Source organism: Lethenteron reissneri, chromosome 46, assembly GCF_015708825.2.
Source record: "Lethenteron reissneri isolate LAM-NWPU_2019-01 chromosome 46, ASM1570882v1, whole genome shotgun sequence".
In the NCBI taxonomy this organism is placed as follows: Eukaryota; Metazoa; Chordata; class Hyperoartia; order Petromyzontiformes; family Petromyzontidae; genus Lethenteron; species Lethenteron reissneri.
The window spans coordinates 10,452,631-10,473,074 of NC_083824.1; the positions used below are offsets into that span (position 1 = coordinate 10,452,631).

General features: G+C 49.2%; 1 protein-coding gene across 2 annotated transcripts; it reads left to right on the forward strand.

The window, feature by feature from the left end:
* Window positions 1–12,970, forward strand: GCNT4 (glucosaminyl (N-acetyl) transferase 4). Of its 2 annotated transcripts, XM_061570739.1 has the most exons (3): window positions 1–183; window positions 609–756; window positions 7,732–12,970. In XM_061570739.1, the coding sequence occupies exon 3, from the start codon at window positions 7,875–7,877 to the stop codon at window positions 9,213–9,215; it is 1,341 nt and encodes a 446-aa protein (XP_061426723.1). In that variant the 5' UTR covers window positions 1–183; window positions 609–756; window positions 7,732–7,874; the 3' UTR covers window positions 9,216–12,970. The 2 variants fall into 2 exon arrangements, with proteins under 2 accessions (XP_061426723.1, XP_061426724.1); XM_061570740.1 differs by lacking the exon at window positions 609–756.
* Window positions 12,971–20,444: the final 7,474 nt, after the last annotated feature.

Below are 20,444 nucleotides of genomic sequence, written 5' to 3' on the forward strand. Positions count from 1 at the left end.
TATGGTTACGAGAGAGCGAGGAGGGAGGCTTTTAGAGCGCCACCACAGCCAGTTCGCGTGGAACAGTCGCGATCAGTCGGCCAAGGCCACCACCGGCTCGGCAGCTGGCAGAGAGTTCCGTGGGCAACGCTCCGTTTGGCAGGGGGGTTCCGGCCGCTGCAAGGTTTGCGTTTGAGCGCTCAGGTAAGTCCAGGTGTGAGGAGTCTGCAAACTCCACCTCGGAGGGCAGTAGAAGCTCGCCGCTGTGTTTTTCTGCTCCTTGCCCCGCGCGCTTATCCAGCGCTCTTGAAGCCAGGGTTGTTGGTGGATGGCACAGATGAGTGAAATTCTGGGCTGCGATATCACCATCCCCTTGGCTTGCCAGGGTACGGCAGTACAGCAAGTAGGTTCATTTATATCTTCACGGGGATCACACCTCTCCTCCCTTGCATGTGTATGTTCTATCCTGATACTCTGGTTTCCTCCCACATGTATACATTCTCATTAATGGAATTTACCAAATATCCCAAAATAGGATCACAGAACTTGGGCGATTCATGGCCCCCGCTTTGGCAGCCTTCCCGCTCGTCTGTGCAGCACTTGGCAAATATGTGTATTTTATTTATCAGTTTGACAGGATGTCTGGCGTTACGCTGCACATACTGGGAGCTTATTAAGGCGCTGGACGGACATTGTGCTGGACAACACGAGGGGCAACACGACAACACTTCGGAAAGAGCCGCGCGGCACAACCGCGGAAGCGTTGGGCGGTAGTAGGTACGACCAACCCGTGGGGTTTTCAATTCTCAGATTGACTGAATTGCGATGGCGGTGAGCTCATGTTGAGTGGCTTCTTGAGCAGAGGGGCGCATAACGTACGCAGCTCCTCAGAAGATCTGGTCATCATTACATGGTGGTGATGATAAAATTGTTGTTGTAAAATTTTGACTTAAAACTTTCGTGACTGCAGGAATTCATATTCTTGGTTCTTTCGGTAAAGTCACGTAGATAAAAAACAAAAAATAATTAAAAATATTAAAAATTCTAAAAGAACATTATATTATTTTCAATGTATTATTTTATTACATTTTTTTATAATAAAATTAATTTATTTAAATTTCATTTTATTAAAAAATATTTTATTTAAATTTTGTAATTTCTTTTTATTTTCTATCTACGTGACTTTACCGAAAGAACCAAGAATATGAATATTGTTGTTGTTATTGTGCTTCTTTACCCAGAAAATCCTCACGGAGTATCGTGACATTCTTTTTCAGGAGGGTCCTGCCAAGTTTTCGCAATATGAGCCCAATTATTGCCGTGTACTTTCCAACGGAGTCACTTGCGGATAACTCTTCCAAACTTGTTTCAAACTTTGGACAATGACACCAGCACACGATGAGGCCCCACTCTTGCGAGTGACCCCACGTGATCTGGAACGTCCGCCGTGAAGCGGGCGGCACTTGGTAGTTTGGTAGTGTTTGATGCGGGGGTATCCATCGTGGGGGGGGGGGGGCGCTGAATTCGAACCGTGGGCCTCGGTAACAAAGGGGCGGACGCGGCAACCTCCGGGCAGCGTCACGGACATACTTCACCACCAATTGTCGCCCCCCCCCCCCCCCACGTGGCACCTGGGGCTCTGTAACACCCGAAGTGGGATTTTTTTCTTTCTCAAAGCGGAGTGGCTGGATGAATTCTCGCCCGCGTAGACATCGAACCCTTGACGCTCGGGCGTCAAGGGTTCCATATCTATGCGGGGACCTCAACCATAAAACTGGAGAGGAGTCTACGTATGTATGTTGAACTTCTTTTGCGCCGTACGTAACCAACCGTACACCGTGTAGAGTAAATACATGCAAGATAAAATCCCCCATATAGCCTGCAGAAGGGGGTTGGTGGCCAGCACCACGCCCGGCCACCTTTGTTTCCCCAGTCGTGATGTTCACCCCACCGCACCAGGTACTCATTTTATGCCATGTCAACCTGGAGGACCAGTCCAAATGCTCATCAGCGATGTTGGCCGTGAGCGGGATTAAAATTCGGGACAAGCGGGTTCGATGTGCGTTGTGCTAACCGCAGCACGACCGCTCCCCATGCGTGTGTTTACATACGCAGGATGACACGCCTGTTCCCAGAACGACACAATTCCACCCAAAGTCCAGGGATGGAAAAACAGTGCCAAACGTTTGCGTCATCAGACAGCTGTCTGAAATGTTGGCATAACACACATAGTGGAAAAAAAAACTAATTGGTGTTTAAGCAAGCAAAAGCCCATTGCTATCCATTAGTATAGCATGCAATGCTACATACACTCTATGTATATTGCAGGCCACAGTATATTTTCCAAATATTTTTGTAAATTGTGGAAATTAAGTCGGCTTCTTATCACGCCTTCACCATGGTTACAAATGCCATGGTCGCTTTGCTCCTTCATTGCTCCACCCATGTTTACCAGACTCACTGTTTCATCTCATTCGCCATGCTTCAGGTCACCACAACTCACTCACTCACCCACCCATTTAATCACCCGCCCACCCACTCTCTCAATCATTCACTCACTCACCCGATCACTCACACACTCACCCACTCACCTACTCAAGCAGTCACCCACGCACCCACCCACCTATTCACTCACTCACTTATCCACTCAATCATTCACTCACTCACCTGATCACTAACACACTTACATATTCAAGCAGTCACTGACACACTCACCCACCCATTTACTCACTCAATTACCCACCCACTCAACCATTCACTCACTCACCCATCCACTCACCCACACACTCACCAGACTACAGGTCACACAACACGTGCCCCCTCTGCTTCGTCCCTCACACTGCTGCACTTTACCATTCCTTCCCGTCATCTCCTTTCCCAAGCTCCTATAATAATAACAACAACCTTGAATGTATATACGTTGAACTTCTTTCGCATCGTACGTAGCTCATTTCAGGAAACGTAGTAGCTCTGTATCTCTTACAACTGTGACAGTGCTGATTGTTGCTGGCCGCTGGATGTCTTTGGCCTGTGCTCAGGCCAAAACATATCGCCACAGTGGCCACCTCGCCTGACATACAGGAGGTTGTGGGTTCGATCCCAACCCTGACCCCGTCGCCTGTATATTTGGAGTTTGCGTGTTCTCCCCGTGGTCACGTGGATTTTTCTCCGGGTCCTCCAGTTTTTCCCCTCCACATTTAGAAACATGAGTTGAGAGTAAACTAAACTACACTAAACAGTTGTTATTTAATCAGGTAAGGCCCACTGAGCTGTATATCTATTTTTGAGAAGCGACCTGTCACAAATTGTTATACATTTTCACATGATGATAAGCCACTTAAATTTCGATTTTAAAGCTTTCGTGACTGCAGGAATTCATCTTCTTGTTTGTTTCGGTAAAGTCACGTAGAAGGGAAATCATGTTTTTATTTTATTTTATTATTTCCAGTCTACGTGACTTTACCGAAAGAACAAAGAAGAAGAAAAGCCACTTCATTGGGCGACGATTTGTGAAAGCCAGGTCGCTTCTGAAAAATAGATATATAGCTGAGTGGACCTTACCTGGTAAAACATTTTTAATATATAGATAGTTAAAATGACATAGTTTACAGCATCTTCTTGGTTCTTTCAGTAAAGTCACGTAGAAGGGAAGTAATAAAATAATAAAAATAAAACATAATAAAATAATTCTCACGACGTTTCGGCCACAACGCAAGCAGCCGTCCTCAGGTGAGTGTGGCCGAAACGTCGTGATAATTATTTTATTATGTTTTATTTTTATTATTTTATCACTTCCCTTCTACGTGACTTTACCGAAAGAACCAAGAAGATGAATCCCTGCAGTCACGATAGCTTTAAATCGAAATTGAGTTTACAGCAGTTAACCAATTGGTCGGCACGCACGTACGACATTAACCTCAGGTGCTCCACCGCGCCTCCATGCAAATTGGTTGGCACAACTTTCCGTCGCGAACGTGGCCAGCGGGTTTTAAATAGACGATAACCCCCTCCCCCCGCACCTGCAGAATGCCGACACGTGTAGCGTTTCACACAACGCTATTTATACATGCGGCACGGTATATATATATGTATTAAAAAAAAAACTCTACACCACTGATGGCGAGCCGTGTTCTGAGCAAGCCGTCCGAACGCAATCATTAAACCTCCACAGCCTGCTACACACTACACAACACATGCTGTAGTGTCACTTAATTTCACAGTCGGGGGGCGGGGGCGGACAATATATCAGGGCGGTAGGAGTCACGACACACGCGATGTTAAACGAAACTTCAACTGAAAGTTAGAATGCCGAACAGAGTAGCGATGTGACCTGCTTGTCGACCCGTGCCTTCTTGCTTGGTCTCCGTGACCCCCTGTGTACGGTGGCTAGGAGATGTTAACTACCTCGCCTGGTAAACAGGAGGCCGTAGGTTCGATCCCGACCCCTGACGCCAGCTGCTGTATATTTGGAGTTTGCACGTTGTCCACGTGGTCGCGTGGATTTTTCTCCGGCTCTTCCGGATTTCCCCTCCACATTTAGCAATATACGTTTAGAGTATTTGGCTGCTGTAAAATTCCACGTGATAAGCCACTTCGTTCAACTATCATTTGTGGCCGCCAGGTCGCTTATGAAAAAGAGCTACATAGCTCAGTGGGCCTTACCTGTTAAAATAAAAAAAAAGTTTTTTGTAGTGTAACAAGAACTGTGACGGAAAAAAAACACCACTGGTGCTAAATAGTCTGCCAACATTTTATTTACTTGACATGAAATAAGTTGGTATGGGGAGGCGGCAGAGCATTCAGCAGTGGGAGAGGGGAGGTAGAGGGAAGGGGTCCAGCCCCCGACAGCCCACCACACACGATGGGTTGCTGCTGTTGAACTTCTTTTGCACCGTACATAGCCAACCATGCTAATAGGAGGTGCCGGGGAAGGACGAGCAAACTTAACGATAAAAAAACCTGTCCTAAAGAAATTAGTTTTTAATCTAAATTATTGAAAAGTGCACAGCTCCAATGGTTTCCTAATATGGGAAGGAAGAGCGTTCCAGACGGCACCCAAAGCATCCGAAAGCGCGTGATGTAGTGACCGTCTTTGTTTGATCGCTAGCCATATTCTATGACCTTACTGACGCCTGCCATGGAAATTTGGAATTTCCACCAATGGCAATTCCCCAAATAAGGTTACATCAGTTACGGCAGAAGCAGGTAGCTGTTTAATAATACGAAGAAGTATTAATGTTCATTATAAGTTCACTGCAAAGGTTGCACGATCGTTGTTTGAAATTTAGTGAAACGATGATTAAACAGTTTTTATTTTCCGTAACTGACGTACGGCAGTTTTCGAATAACCCTGCAGATCAATTTGGTGAATTTGGCTGAAAGTGAGTAGCTTGCGCGCGTGCATATCAGAACACCGTGAAACTGCGTCCGCCTTTGAGAAGTTGCGCACAGTTTATCACAAAAGCTTTTTTTAAATATCTATTTTTGGCAAGAGAACGACATTGTCTCTGCAGCTACTGTGTGAATTGTCTCCGTGTCTGACATAGCCGTGCACTTAGGTGTTGATACTGCATAAATGCAAATTGTGACTCATGACAGGGCGTAATGTATTACACATTTGTTAGCATGAATAAATAATACAGTTGTACGGTTTATGTGCAGTGAAGTTTGGCCGTTATAATTTAATGTGCAAGGAAGCTGCTACGGTGTAATGGTCAGCGCCCTGATTCCATCTCCTGGTGCGGCAAGTTTCTTAAATGACTGCCCACCCCCTTCACCAGCAGTGAAAATGTGTGTTCCGCAATTAGTCGATCTACAAAAGCGTTGATGTAATGTGTTTTTTGATACGCTTGCATTTTGATTATTTATCCCGGAGAGACACACTGAGTCGCAGACAGATTTTTCAGTTCAGATTATTTTGAAGTACCCTGTGAGCCAAGAAGCTTTTAAATCGAGGTTCATCAACAAAAACGATAATCCTACAAAAGTCACAGTTAAATAAGTCAATAATAAACAATAACAGATAAGAGGAAAAAATAGCAAGCAAATCATAATCGCAATAGGAAAATTCTCTTTTTTTTTTAAGAAAAATTAAGTTAAATTATAGATTATCATCAAATACCAGGAGGGTCCTACATTGGGTTTTTATTTTAAGATACTTTCAACTCATTAACGATGAGTTGTTTATGCAAGTGGGAGGAAACCGGAGCGCCCGGAGAAAACCCATGCCCGTGAGGGGGCAACGCTCGATCCCCATGCAGATGGACACAGATGGTGATTAGTCCGTTCGCTGTACTGCCTCCCCCTTGCGAGTCAGGGTAAGTGGCGCCTTGACGCTCACGGGGAGTTTGACAACTTTTGTGCTGTGATCCTCCAACCTTCGCTGCCTCCACAATGCTGAATTACAGGCCGCGTGGAAGCCACCGCCTGGCTAATCATTTACTAAGCCACAAACCCCCCCCCCCTTGTGTCTGTTATGCAGTCTGTTACTCCATGTACACAGGTAGTACATTAAACCTGACTCACGGTGTGTGCTTTGGCAATGAAGTGCCTTTGTTGAAAAGTCATGATCTTCCTTACTCTTATAAAGCAGATGTGTTTTCTACACTTGGCAAGAATCGTTAATGTTGACGCTGTTTGCCTGTTAACGTTCACCCAGAGTTACCATGAAGCGTGGTATCCATTTGTATCTCTCTCCGATCAGTGCGGCCCTTCTTCGTGTTGTACAGCGGCCCGCGGGAGGCTTCTAGGCAGAACTTCCCCCATGCGCTGAGAGTGATGTTCATCGCATGACATTCAAACCAATATTTTTTGTTCATTCTCAGAGCTCCAAAGTGTGCGTGTGTGTCCAGTCATTGGCGATTTGGGCTGCGAACATAAACTGACTACACTTGAGAACACAAGTGTAATCACAAGCAGCTTGCCTGGAATTGAACCCAGGCTCTAAGCAGTTCTAGCTCTCTGCTCTGACCTCCCAGCTACCTCCACCCCCCTTCCACCCCATCATTATTTTAAACAGGGACAGTCCGCGACTCCCGATCATTATGGAGACAGGCTAGAAATTCGCTCGATCTCCACTGGTGGCGGCCTCAACGCTGCCAATTTGGCACGCCACTCCTGATGAACTCACGCCACCTGTGATGAACTGACGCCACTCGTGATGACAGCCCCTCAATTGATGAAGCAACTTCACTTTGTCAATAATCTACTGCAAGATGAAGCCCCCCCACCCCCTACCCCCCACGTATTGGTTATGGAGGGGTTTTGTTTTCACCATACTTCACCACTCTGCTCAGTATGGGTTGGTGAAGGGACATGGGGGTGGAGAAAGAAGAGGGCCAGTTCAGATGTCACTGACGTTAGCCGTGGCCGGGATTCGAATGCAGGTTACCACCAAAGTTACCATAATGCAGTGCGCTAACCACTGTGCCACCATTTTACCCCGATCACGCGCTTAAACAGTGGATGGAATGCATTTTCATTTAATTTTGGAGGATTTCCGGCATCGATGTATTTTTCTGCATTCAGTTTGAACGCCGCAGGGCCTAGAAAAGGTATGTGACATGCCAACTTTCATGGGCGCTGCTCGCTAATAGCACTATCCCTTGCGGCCTGTGAAGGATGCACAGACGGAGTCTTCAGCGGCCATCGAGTGAATCGCTGGGGCACGGCGATCGTCCACTTGCCGAGTGTGCGACGAGCGCGGGGGTGAGAGGCTCGCGGTCCTGATCGTTACCCGCGGTGTTTCACCAGATGTTGCGGGCCGCTGGGTTTGTCGAGCGACGCCTTGGCGGGCTGGAGGTCGCGCGTCTCCCGTAGCCGGCGGGTACGGAGCTCGCACCAGCGGCGGCGTGCTCTCCCGTCGCGTCACACCGGCCGGCGGCTTGACGCCCTTGATGCTGCGGAAAAGGAATCTCTGCGAGATCATGAAGCTATGGGGCCAGATCATGAAGGTTATAATCCTCGTGGCAGTTTTGCTCTCCTTCCTGATATACACGGTGCATCACACCGACGACCACTCGGACAGTTTAAAGGACATGTGGCTCATGGAGCCCTCTCTGAGCACCTCCAAGCTGGTCCAGTGGCAGATCAGTCCTGCCGAGTGGCAGGCCGCCGACAAGGAGCTCTACGACATCCGGTGCAGCGAGATCCTCCAGCAGGATCCGCGAGAAATTGGGAAAACGCTGAAGATCCGGAAGAAGACGATAGTCGACCTGACCGACGAAGACGTGCTGCTCCTGACCGACGACTGCCCGGTGTTTTTGGAGACGAGGAAGTACTTCTCGAAGCACGTGTCCGCGGAGGAGAGAGACTTCCCCATCGCGTATTCGATCGTCGTGCACAAAAATGCCGCCACGCTCGAGCGCCTGCTGCGTGCGATTTTCGTGCCGCAGAACGTCTACTGCGTGCACGTCGACGCCAAGTCGTCCGCCACGTTCAAGTCCGCCGTGCAGAGTCTCGCCAAGTGTTTCGACAACGTATTTGTAGCGTCCAAGCTGGAGGAGGTGCACTACGCGCATATTTCGCGCTTGCAGGCCGACATCAATTGCCTCGCCGACCTGCTGAAATCGCCCGTGCGTTGGAGGTACGCAATTAATCTCTGCGGGCAGGACTTTCCGTTGCGGTCCAACCGAGAGCTCGTGAGCGAGCTGACGGGCCTGCAAGGCAGGAGCATGCTGGAGACCGGCAAGCCGTCGGCGTACAAGCAGCAGAGGTTCACGCGCAAGTTTGTCCTCGCCAGGAGGGATTCCTCCCTCCCGGCGTTGCAGGACACCCAAACGGCGCTGGCGCCGGCGCCGCACGGCCTCGAGGTCTTTGTCGGCAGCGCCTACTTCGTGCTGAGCCGGGAGTTCGTCCGCTTCGCGATGACGAGCGCCGTGGCGACGGATTTCCTGCGCTGGTGCGCCGACACCTACTCGCCCGATGAGCACTTCTGGGCCACCCTGGCGCGCTCGCCGCAGGCCCCCAGCGGCGGCAGCGGCGGCGGCGGCGGCGCTGATGTGTCGGACCTGCAGAGCAAGACGCGGCTCGTCAAGTGGAGCTACCTCGAGGGGCGGCTGTACCCGGCGTGCACCGGGCGGCACGTGCGCAGCGTGTGCATCTACGGCGCGGCCGAGCTGGGCTGGCTGCTGCAGGACGGCCACTGGTTCGCGAACAAGTTCGACCCGCACGTCGATCCCGTGGTCGTCAAGTGCCTTGAAGAGGAGATCTCCAGCAGGCAGAACGCACGTGAGTGATGGGAGTGCCTTCGCGGACGCGTGAGGGTCCACAGAGGAGCTGCTGGTGTTCGTGAGACAGGGCGGACCCGAAGCCTTTGGTTAGACAGGAAGGCGGGAATCATCCTGCCTTTCTGCTACGTCGGTAGAGCTGGCGTGTCCACAGCAACCTGGCCCATGCCAAAGCGATGCTACAGAGTTCTTGACTCATCCTTGGCTCTCAGTCCCATATCGAGCTGTATGCTCAGAGCAAGGCTGACCCCAAAGCCGGTAAGGGTCAACGTAGGAGCAAGAGGCACGTGCTGTGACATCACGGATTCGTCGGCCACGTGCGCGTAAAAATTGTGCAGTAGAAAATCACAAGACAAATTTATTTTAGCGTAAAATAGGCTACCCGAACCACAGTTTAATGTTTTTTTATTGAAGTATGAGTATTGTTTTAGATTGCTTCCCCCCCCCCCCTGCCCACCCACCCAGCTCCCGGACGCAGATGGTGGAGGAAGGAAAGGGGCGCTGAGGGGACAGAACAAATGTGATGAGCAGAGCCCACAGAGTCCCACTGCATGCGGAGGATAGGGACGGAGGCTCAGGCCCGATGCTGCTTCCGCGTCACGTCTGGGCAATTCCTGGGCCAAATCGTGGAGTCATTTCTGGGACAGGGAGCGCAATTCTCAGTGCTCGTGGAAGTTAAAAAATGCGGCAGCGCCTCGGATTAACACGGCCGGCTACGCAATTTGCGAAGTTCCACATACATGTGTAGTGAGTTCAAGGAGACGTAGACGACGTAGTCGGAGGCACACTTATTTATTCAACCAAAGGGCAGAACACAATATTTGAAAGGGTAACGGCCCCTTAACCCATCTAACAGGGAGACCACCCCTAGCGCTAGCCCGGCTAGTCTGCTCCCAGGTCCTCCACTAGAGAGCTAGGGGAGGCTAGCTGATCCAGCTCTGGCCAAGCTAGGATCTCGGCACCCTTAGCCAACCAGACCGGCTCTTACAAGAGCATCGGCTCTGGGCTCTCAGGGCCGCGCCGCTGGCTTGCCCTGGTCGGTCCTTAGAAGGACAGCGAGCCAGGGGAGTCCCAGGGCCTATCCTGCCGGTCTTCGCTCTTCGCTGATTAAGCTGTAATACTCGACCCCGAGCCCACCGGCTCCCCGCCTTATATAGCAACTCCCCCCGAGGGGTGGGGCTGTGGGGGATCACAGCGCCGTCACAGCCCCCCAGGGCTAACCGTTGCGGACGTGGATGTAGGCACCCTTACGCGTGCGGGCGCAACCACCCCTTGTGTGTTTGTTTGCCCTCCTGTAACACCCCTACACATGCATAGGACAAAGATAGGCAGGCCTCCTCCTGCCAACAAAGTCCCTGGGACATACGATAAGTGTCGATAATGCCAGTCGACGGCTGGACTCTGCTGAGTCTGGAAATAGCCGAGTTGTTTCCGGAAGATTTGGCCTGGGTTTGTAAAGTGCAGCTCAGGTCAACACAGTGAGAGCCTTGTTCGGTTACAGATGATTTGAAAGTAACATATTTATCCATGTTTTACAAAGTTGCACGACTGCACAGGGAGTGTTTGTGCCCTCTGCATGGTTTTAAAATTGGCTCATGTAAGTAGCGTATATATATTTTTGTATTGGCACATGAAGTGATGTGAGCACTGCTGGCTAAGTACGGTGCAAAAGAAGTTCTACATGCATGCAGAGGGGTTATGTGTTGCTGTGTGTATGTGTGTGTGTTTCAAACTGTTTAAACGTGGCCTTTTTTAATGCAACTTCAAATAGAATATGTTTGGAAAAGTGAGCAGGAAGTGCCCTTTATATGCCTGGGCTTGGGTTAATTTATTTCGTTATTGGTTTACCCGCTAGAATTCAGTAGTTTCTTGAAATCACTGAGCTGGGTCCATTGGTACAGTGCAGATGAGCAGAACAGTTTTTTTTTATTGCTTTCCAACTACGGTTGAAAGCACGAATGCATTCGCTACGACGAAGTAGGCTTTCGAAACCATTATTACCCATGAGAGGTTTTTGCGTTAGATTGCGTAAATGTGTCGTTAAACCCGCCACCACCCTACGCAGTCAATTACTAAGGTGTGTCACGTCAACAAATAAAATCAAATTCGTTACTGTTCAGGAAACCGGTGGGTTGGAGAGGAAACCCACAACATTTACAATTTGAGTGCCGTGAAGCTGGTTGTTGTAATTAGCGCCGAAACGTTGTGCGACTCAAATTGTAAATACTCTTTGGTTTTTTCGGTAAAGTCACGTAGGTTAAAAATTCCACCTGAAGACAGAAGCTTGTGTTGCCTCCAAAACGTCGTGATTTAATTTATTAAAAAAAATTACCTACGTGACTTTACCGAAAAAACCAAAGAGTATGAATCCTTGCAGTCACGAAAACTTCAAATCTAGAATCAAATTGTAAATGTTGTGCGTTTACCCTCCAACACACAAGTGGTGTGCTGAACAGTAACGAATTGGCACGTTTTGTTTACGTGTCAAACCTTACCAATTGGCTGTGTCGGGTGGTGGCAGGTTTCACGATGCATTTATATTCACGCAACCTTACCCAAAAACATCTATTACGCATGATCCATCCGTCTGTTCCAACGTCACGTGAAGCTGATCCAATCCAAGCCACATTATATTTGTGCGTCTTGGGACCGACAGTGTTAAACATAAATAAATAAAGTGGCCAAATGTATTGAAGGCCCTTGCATAAAAAAAACTGAGTGATACAAATGAAGCAATGAGTGGGTCACAATGCCAGGTGTAATTCAAATCATGAACTGTATAATAAAAAATAAGCAGAAGCGCTGTTTAAAAATAAAACTCTTTCTACTTTGTGCTTCGTCGCCAAAGTCGACGAATCAGCAGAGTTGCGTGGTGCAGGGCGATGGATGAATGATTGATGAGTGTCGCTGTCGACGTGTGGCTTATAGTGGCCGGCCAGAAGCCAGGGGTAACCCTACCTGGCCGCAGTGACCGCCTGTTTCCATATTGTCCTCCAAATTTCCGTTTGGCTCGCCGGTGTGAAGCCCGCACTTTACTGGACGCGAGTCGGCATTCGTCTACGGTACGGTGTCGCGTATCCGACTCGCTGGGGAGGCCGAGGCGTAGGCAGATTCGTGACAAGGTCGGATATGAGATCATCTACAGAAAACGACAGTTCAGTTCATCGCGGACGAACGCGAGGTTAAGAGAATTAGTGACTGCGTACGCAAAGGTTTTCGGAACATCTGGTAGAAAATCACAGATTAGTTGGTCAGGGTCAATGTGATGGTCAGATGAGTGAGGTGGTGCCGTACTGCCTTTGCTTGCGGTCGGTTTGAACGCATTGCAGATGGAAGTGTGGAAAAAGTATGTGTAATGATGTACAGTGGACCTTGGGTTTCCATGAAAAGTGCTTCCGTCAGTCTGATTTGTGTGTGGACGGATGTTAAAGCCGGGGCTATTGAACCACTTTTCATGGTCCATGTATGTTGATTTACCAGGGATGTTATGATGCACCACCAAACCCTTCTTGTAATTCAGGGTCCCGTTTCGATCTCAGAATGGTTTCACCCAAACACTGCGGCTGCGAGGCGATGTTGCGTCTATCACAGGCGGCGCACACAGTCACGTGGCATTTCTCATACCCGCTAATCCGACGCGTGGACTGTGCGAGCTTTATCGATCGACGTCGATTCGATCGGCTCGGTGGTGCATCGTTCCAACCCCGTGGTGGTCATCAGAACTTCTGCACAGGTCTTATTCTTAGGTTTTTTCGGTAAAGTCACGTAGGTAAAACATAAAAATTTATAAAAATAAAATAAAATAAAGATCACGACGTTTCGGAGGCAACACAAGTCTCCGTCATCAGGTGGGACCGTCACAGCCAGATTCCACCTGATGACGGAGACTTGTGTTGCCTCCGAAACGTCGTGATCTTTATTTTATTTTTATTAATTTTGATGTTTTACCTACGTGACTTTACCGAAAAAACCTAGGAATATGAATCATTGCAGTCACGAAAGCTTCAAATCTAGAATTCTGCACAGGTCACCCGGAGAGGCGGGCAGGGGGGGGGAGCAGTGGTGCCCTGACAGCGGCTCTGTGGTTCGTGACTTTCTGTTCGTCCGTGCCGTGGGCCGGCCGTGGCTGTCGCACGCACGCTCGCTCACGATCAATCCTGAACCAAGTCGGCTACATTTCACACAAGCACAGTCCGTACATTTCAGAAGTGAATGCTTTGCTGAAAGTGGTGGTTTTTTTGTTTGTTTGTTCATAAAATGTTGATGTTGTACTTATTAAAGTTTTATTTTCAATGCTTTGGTTCCCCTTCGTTTTTTTTTTAAATACATTTATTTTTAAACTCTTACTTGTGATTTTCAACGCATTGTTACATCCGCCCTAAATGACCCCGATCGAACCGGGCCGATGCGTTCCTCACGAGTCAATTATTTCTCACATCTCGTCGTGATGCATCGTTTGATGAAAAAAAAAAGACAGTGCCGTTTCGAATATTTGGCAATGTCGTATCTTCCGCCCACCCCCACCAACCCCCACCGTGTTCTTGCAGGGCCTCCCCGCTCCAAAGTGGATGCAGGTTTTCGTTGGTCTTGGCTGGATTTGGCTTCAGAACCACCACCCAGTTCGACCGGATTTTTCATCGCGCGTGGCCAAACGAGTTGGAGCGAGAGGCTGCCAACTTTTTAGAGCTACGGCTGTCTCGAGACCTCGCCACGAGGTGTGTGTGGGGGTTTCCCCGAGCAACGACGCTTCAGTCAAAGCGACTCGTTCCAGCCAAAAGTCTAGCGACTTTTACCGGCGGCGGCTCGCGATGGCAAGGGGGTGCGGTGTTCACATCCCTGGTTGACGGTTGACTCAGCCCATCATCCCTCCGGAGGGGGTCGATAAAATTAGTACCAATAGGCCAGGGAAGTCGACAGTGATTTTCCTATGGATAAACCTACCACCCCCACCCAGCCCCCGCCATAGGAATGTGGAATTCCCACCACTGACTCAGAGTTGTAAAGAGGAGACAAACACCACCTCAGTGCTCGCTTTAAAGACCCAACGCAGAAGATCCCCTGGGTTTGGTCTTCCACGAACTCGTGGTCCACCTCAAATCGCATCCACCGCACAAACCGTGCATCAGATACCTGATGCAAAAAATTTAAACATAAAAACTCTCCAGTAGCAGCGTGCGACTGTAGTTAACCATAACAGACCGTAACAACGTATAACGACGCAATGCCCTATCCACAAATGCGAAGAAGACATCACAGCGATACACAACTACGCTTGCTCCCGGCGCGTTTGTCTGGGCTTGACCATCTGAACGTGAGAGTGTAGTTGTTACACCGCGTCTACATCAGCAGCCACACGAAACAAGGAGTTGCTCATTCGAGCGTGAAATTATTTTGCCTGTGTACCTCACCGCAGATGACATTATGCCGACTTAGCAGGGATCTCAGGTGCCCCTAGTCTAGGCATTTAGTCGAACACTGTTCTGTTGTTTTGCACCGTTGCCCTGGTGACCTTTGTCATTCGGGATGAGGAATTCCGTACTGGCAATCAGACACCTTTAGTCGCGGTGGTGGTGTTGTTCTTGTTGTTGGTGCGAGTAAAGACAGGGTCTTTCTTGTCGCTTGGTAGGGGGGGGGGGCGGTGTCGGGAAGGCCGTGTGGGTGGACGTGATGGTAAGGTTGTGCATAAAGGATCACATGTCAGTTTAACACGTAATAGGCTTTCGCGACCAATATTATTCATAATCAACGTTTTTGGGTTAGATCGCGTTATTTATAAATGTTGTGGTTTCACGCTTCAACACACCGGTGGGCTAAAGCAGTGAACTATTTGTCTTTTGTCAACGTGACACTTTTTTGCTGATTGGCCGTATCGGGTGGTGGAGGGTTACGACACATTTATAAATAACGCGATCTAACCCAAAAACGTTGATTATGGATCACATATCAGTTTACTGCGCGCAATGTTGAACATTTCGTCCGGCGGCACTATTCCACGTGTGTGTGAAGGATCCTGTAAAGGAGCGGGCAACTTGACATCCGGGCAATCGGAGTCAGTAGATAAACTCAAGTCTGCTTGGAAACCCCCATTTCTCTGAAGCGGCCTTCCATCTTTAGGTTGGTCAGTTGCCCCTGGTTCTGTTTTTTTGTTTCACTGCTTTTCATGCATTTGCGCATTGGGGTCTTAGGGTGGAGGGCGCTTTACACATTTGAAATATTATTGTTATTGTGAATTCTTGCTCACACTCAAACTGCTGGTCGAAGGGACCTCTTCTCTATAAAACGAGGGGCTCTAGCGAGCCCCCTCTGGGGGGGGGGGGGGGAATTTGGCCACTTATCCCACGCGGGCCACACACCTTAGAAAGCGGTGCGAGTGCCCACATTTTACCCCACCACGCGCTACACCTGCCGATCGACTGTGGTGTATTAACTACTCGGTGGACAGAGGCGGAATAATGGGGATTAGTGGGGGGGGGGGGGGGGGCAGAGATTTAAGAAACTTAACAGATTGATTCAAACCCTCTCGCCAGGAGGGGTGGGATCGAACCGTCGACGTCTGGATAGCGAGTCCCAACACGATCACCAAATAACATCGCAAACAGCACCCGCACGCGCGTGCGCTCTGCAGTGGCCCTCGAAATACGAGCGATCCACAGATACAGTATGCTGTTGGCATACGTAACGTATCTGAGATGCTGTTACCTCGGCTATTGCACTCTGACGCCAACAAGAGCTGGATTTTGATGACGGAGGCGAGCGGGACATTTGCCCAGGGTCCAAGACTCGCAGAGACCCCCATGAACCAACAAATACAAGACACTGCACACGTCGTTTTTGTGTTTCATATGGGATTGTTTATTCTCATTATCCTTCTTAATAAAAGCAATACAAACAACACTCCCTTCGCTCATTGCTGGCTCGTTGTTTTAATTAAAATGTTGCAATGCCCCCCCCCAACCCCATGTGCCATAGATTCACGCTCCACCACCCCGAAGGGAGTGAGAGTTATTCCTAACGTGGCCTCTCGGGAACGATAATAACCCTCCTCTGGCTCCGATTAGGGCACAGTTCACTATCGACAACGTGGGGTCGTGGCGTACGAAGCGTTACTTTGCGACGGACTCAGCTCAATAGGCCTCAATTGTTTTTTGTTTGTTTGACTCTATTATTCTTAACGATAACAATCAATAATAATAATATGTCCTGATGTGACGTCGTTCACGGGTACGCGCTTGCCCTGCAACTACATCTTGAGACGTTTAGGCATTTGGACGGGACCACAATTGTTCGTGAGAGCGGCGGCCAAAGAAGGATTGGACAACAGCGGCTGTGATGATCTCCAGCGTGGAAGATGCAGCGATGATTTATCGGCTCTCGTGCAAGGAGGGAGGTGTGATGGATTCAGTTGGACCTGGGACCCTGCATTCTGACATCCTCAGCTCCACCATGCGGATTGTTGCAGGAGCCTTGCTCGTTAGGGGCCGTCCATAAATGACGTCACGCACCTAGGGGTGGGGGGGGGGTCAGACATTTTTGACGATGTGTGACGAGGGGGGGAGGGGGTCAAAAATTGTCCAAAATCGCGTGACGTCATTTATGGACGGCCTCTTATGACAACCTCTTTGTGCATGGTGATCTCCCCCATCCGTGCTCTATCCAGGCTGAAACCTGCTTAGCTACCGAAATCTATCGAAACCCCGGGCCCATTCCGGGTGATTTGGTCGCATCAGAAATCAGACTCGGAATATTTATTCAGGCTGGAGGAATCCGATGAGCTATAAAGCTCTTTCTCACAGATGTCCAGTAGGGGCGAGTAAGAACGTTGCAACAACTGGTAATGAATGGGATTAGGTCCAACAGACACCGCCGTGAAATTCACAGCAATGGAGCGGCCACCTGCAGCATAGAGAACTATCATAACGCATCAGCCGTGATCCGTCCACTGCTGGATAAAATACCTCCCCCCCCAAACGCGATCGGCTCCCAGTTCCGTGAAGAAGGTCGTCAACTCGGCACGTGTCCCTCCAGGCCCCCCATGCACCTTCACCTTTTTTGTTCTACGGACTCCGAGGTGTCACGGCAATTAACCGAAATAAAACAACAACCAACACACGGCAGGTTAGGGCGCGGATTAAACGCACCGAGAAGAGCGACCCGCAACAACAACAACAACAACGCCGCAGGGTCGAGTTCCGATCGATACGAGGCTGTAACCTTATTTTGTTGCGAGACGCTTTGTTGTTGTCATTAGGAGCCCCCTGTGCGTCCTCTGAATTATGCATCGCGGACCGACCCCCCCACCCACCCCTCACCATGAATAATGAATGGAGGCAGCAGCGCCGCCACAGAAATAGCGCGCGGCTCATCACCTGCTACTGCTCCGTCCAGCGGACAGCCGGCGCAGCGGCTCCCCGCTTGAGCCCTCGGCAGACGCAGACTTTGTGGTTGGGCACAAGCAACGTTTCACCCCCCCTCGCCCCCCCTGCCCCCCTCGCCCCCCCCCTGCCCCCCTGCCCCCCCACCCAACGCCCCCCCCGCCCCCCCCCCTCTTGTCGGCCGATTGCGACCTCAGTGAGGCGGCTGAACTTTGACTCGGTTGCCCTGCGAGCTCAGAAGTTGTTGTTATTGTTGTTGTTGTGCGCCTTTTGGCGTCATCTGGTCCAACACCATGTGAGACTAGGCTCTAAGAAAATCTGTCTCGGGTGTGGACCAATCAATTTCAAGGACAGTGCATACATTATAATAAGAGTTGTGTTTTTTGTTTGCATTACGACTGCAGGTATTGTGGTCGATGCAAACATGTCCCCGTGTAAAAAAGGTGTCAGTTTTGTTGCCAGATAAAAGGGTAAAAAAAATCAATGATTGTTATTGTTGTTATTGTTGTTATTGTTGTTGTTGTTATTGTTGTTGCTGGCCGCGCTTGCCTCACGCAGGACGCCTCCTCTCACCTCGAGCTCTCGTGGCCCCACCACGTGCCAGTGTTTCTCCACTCGGATGCGAATGACAAACAAAAAATTAGATAAGCACATACAAAAACATGCGGCCTTCATTGATGTACTCTATGTGCTTATCGATTTCATTATGTAATATTCGGCACAACGACGCCAATTACTATATTGAGATGCAAATTTAATATTCTGCCGACGGCGCAAGCCTCACGATTGATATAAACAAAAGCCCCACCTGGGACAGACCCAGGTGCCGTCGCTTGATTGACTGCGTGATGGTTTATACTCCTTTTCGAGATCAGCGAGGTTAATTGCGGTACGTAGGTGGCAAGCACTTTGCGCGCGGTGAGTGCGACCTCAAACAAACAGCGTGAACAGACCGATTCAAATCCATCGGCGCTCGCTCCACTTAGCGTCGAAAGCGTGTTTCACAGCCGCCAGGCGCGCGCCGATTGTAACAACTTCATTTGGATGGAGCAAAACAACAAATTGGGCGAATGTACGTGTTACTGAAACGGTGCTATCGTGCAAAAGAAAAAAAACACTGAAAGGAAACTGAACTGGGGAGAAAAAAAACACATTTCGAACGCCAGATCGCAAGGTCAGCATTTACTAACACATTGGTCGTGTGCAGTGGTCACTGTAATTCAATTTTCATGGTCTGGGGAGGGACTTAAAAAGTGAAAATGCATATTCGTTCGAATCTCCGAACGAATATGGTGGATGCGCGAACGGCGCCTCCGGCACGAGAGTCCCAACCCAGTGTGGCTCTTCAGGACATAAAGACTAACAACGATAATGATTTCAACTTAGAACGCGCCGCTGTACCGATATTCGCTCATTGCCAAGTGACGGAATGACTCGGAGTCACGAGAAGGAACCGCAGACAAGCAGGACAGACAGCCCCAGCGTTGAGCTGGTGTTACATTCCCTATCCCGCACTCCCCAGCTCTGTGGTCCTCTACATATGAAGCTGTTATCGACCAATTGCCGAGTGTTTACGTGCGGCAAGAAACCGGCGCGCGTGGAGAAAGACACGCGGGTCTGTACAGTGCGTTGAACTTCTTTCGCACCGTACGTAGCCAACCGTGCCAATCGGAGGTGTGCGGTGGGAAGGAGGGGACAGCGAACTGAACACGAAAAGCAGTTCCCAGGGCGATGACGCAAACAACGCTCCATCTCCCGTTGCTCCGGCAGGGGAGGGCAAGCCGCAGGAGCAGAATCATCGTGGGAGCTGAATGGCAGGCGAGGTCCCTGATACTTTAAAAAGCCCTTTGATAGGCACGGTGACCTTTAGAGGCAAGGAAAGGCAGTGTGCTTGTTTTGTAGATTGGTGGCGCTTCGTCAATCCACTGCTGGATGAAGGCCTCCATACTTCCTCCAGTTGGCAAATGCGAGTTTGTGCAGGGGCCGGGGGTGGAGATCTGACAAGACTGTGGATTAAGGGTGGATGCAATAATGTACATCCCATTGTTACTCCAATAATGTTCATCCCGTTGTTACTACAATAATGTACATCCCTTTGTTACTACAATAATGTACATCCCTTTGTTACTCCAATAATGTACATCCCTTTGTTACTCCAATAATGTACATCCCTTTGTTACTCCAATAATGTACATCCCTTTGTTACTCCAATAATGTACATCCCATTGCTACTCCAATAATGTTCATCCCGTTGTTACTACAATAATGTACATCCCTTTGTTACTACAATAATGTACATCCCTTTGTTACTCCAATAATGTACATCCCTTTGTTACTCCAATAATGTACATCCCATTGTTACTCCAATAATGTACATCCCTTTGTTACTCCAATAATGTACGGCCCTCTGTCAATCCGATGCTTAATCAAGATCCTCTCCACCATTCTTCACAGTGCCAGTACGGGTTGGTCTAGGGCTGGCCCAGGACCGGTTCAGATTTAACTCGCCACTGATGATGGTTGCCGTGGCTGCGAATCGAACTCACAGCGCAGTGTGCCCAGCACTGTGCCACCAATTCCCCTTCGCATTAGACATCAATCACTGGGCATGTAATGATGATGCATTAAAATATTTACATGTACATTTTAAGTGATTTGTTTAGCTTTCCTATGCTTTGCACTCCTGTCGTGTTTTTGTATTGTTTGTCGTTAAAACGTTCAGGCCCGTGCCCCTACTGGACATCTGTGCAAAAGAACTTTATAGTTCATCGGATCCCTCCAGTAAAAAAATAAGATTCTGATTCTGACTTGTAGTGTAATACGCAATCATATTGCATCTTCTTTATTGCGCGCAATAATGAAGCCC

Coding starts and splice junctions, on each gene's coding strand:
- GCNT4 (XM_061570739.1), top strand. CDS start 7,875: ATGCTGCGGAAAAGGAATCTCTGCGAGATCATGAAGCTATGGGGCCAG.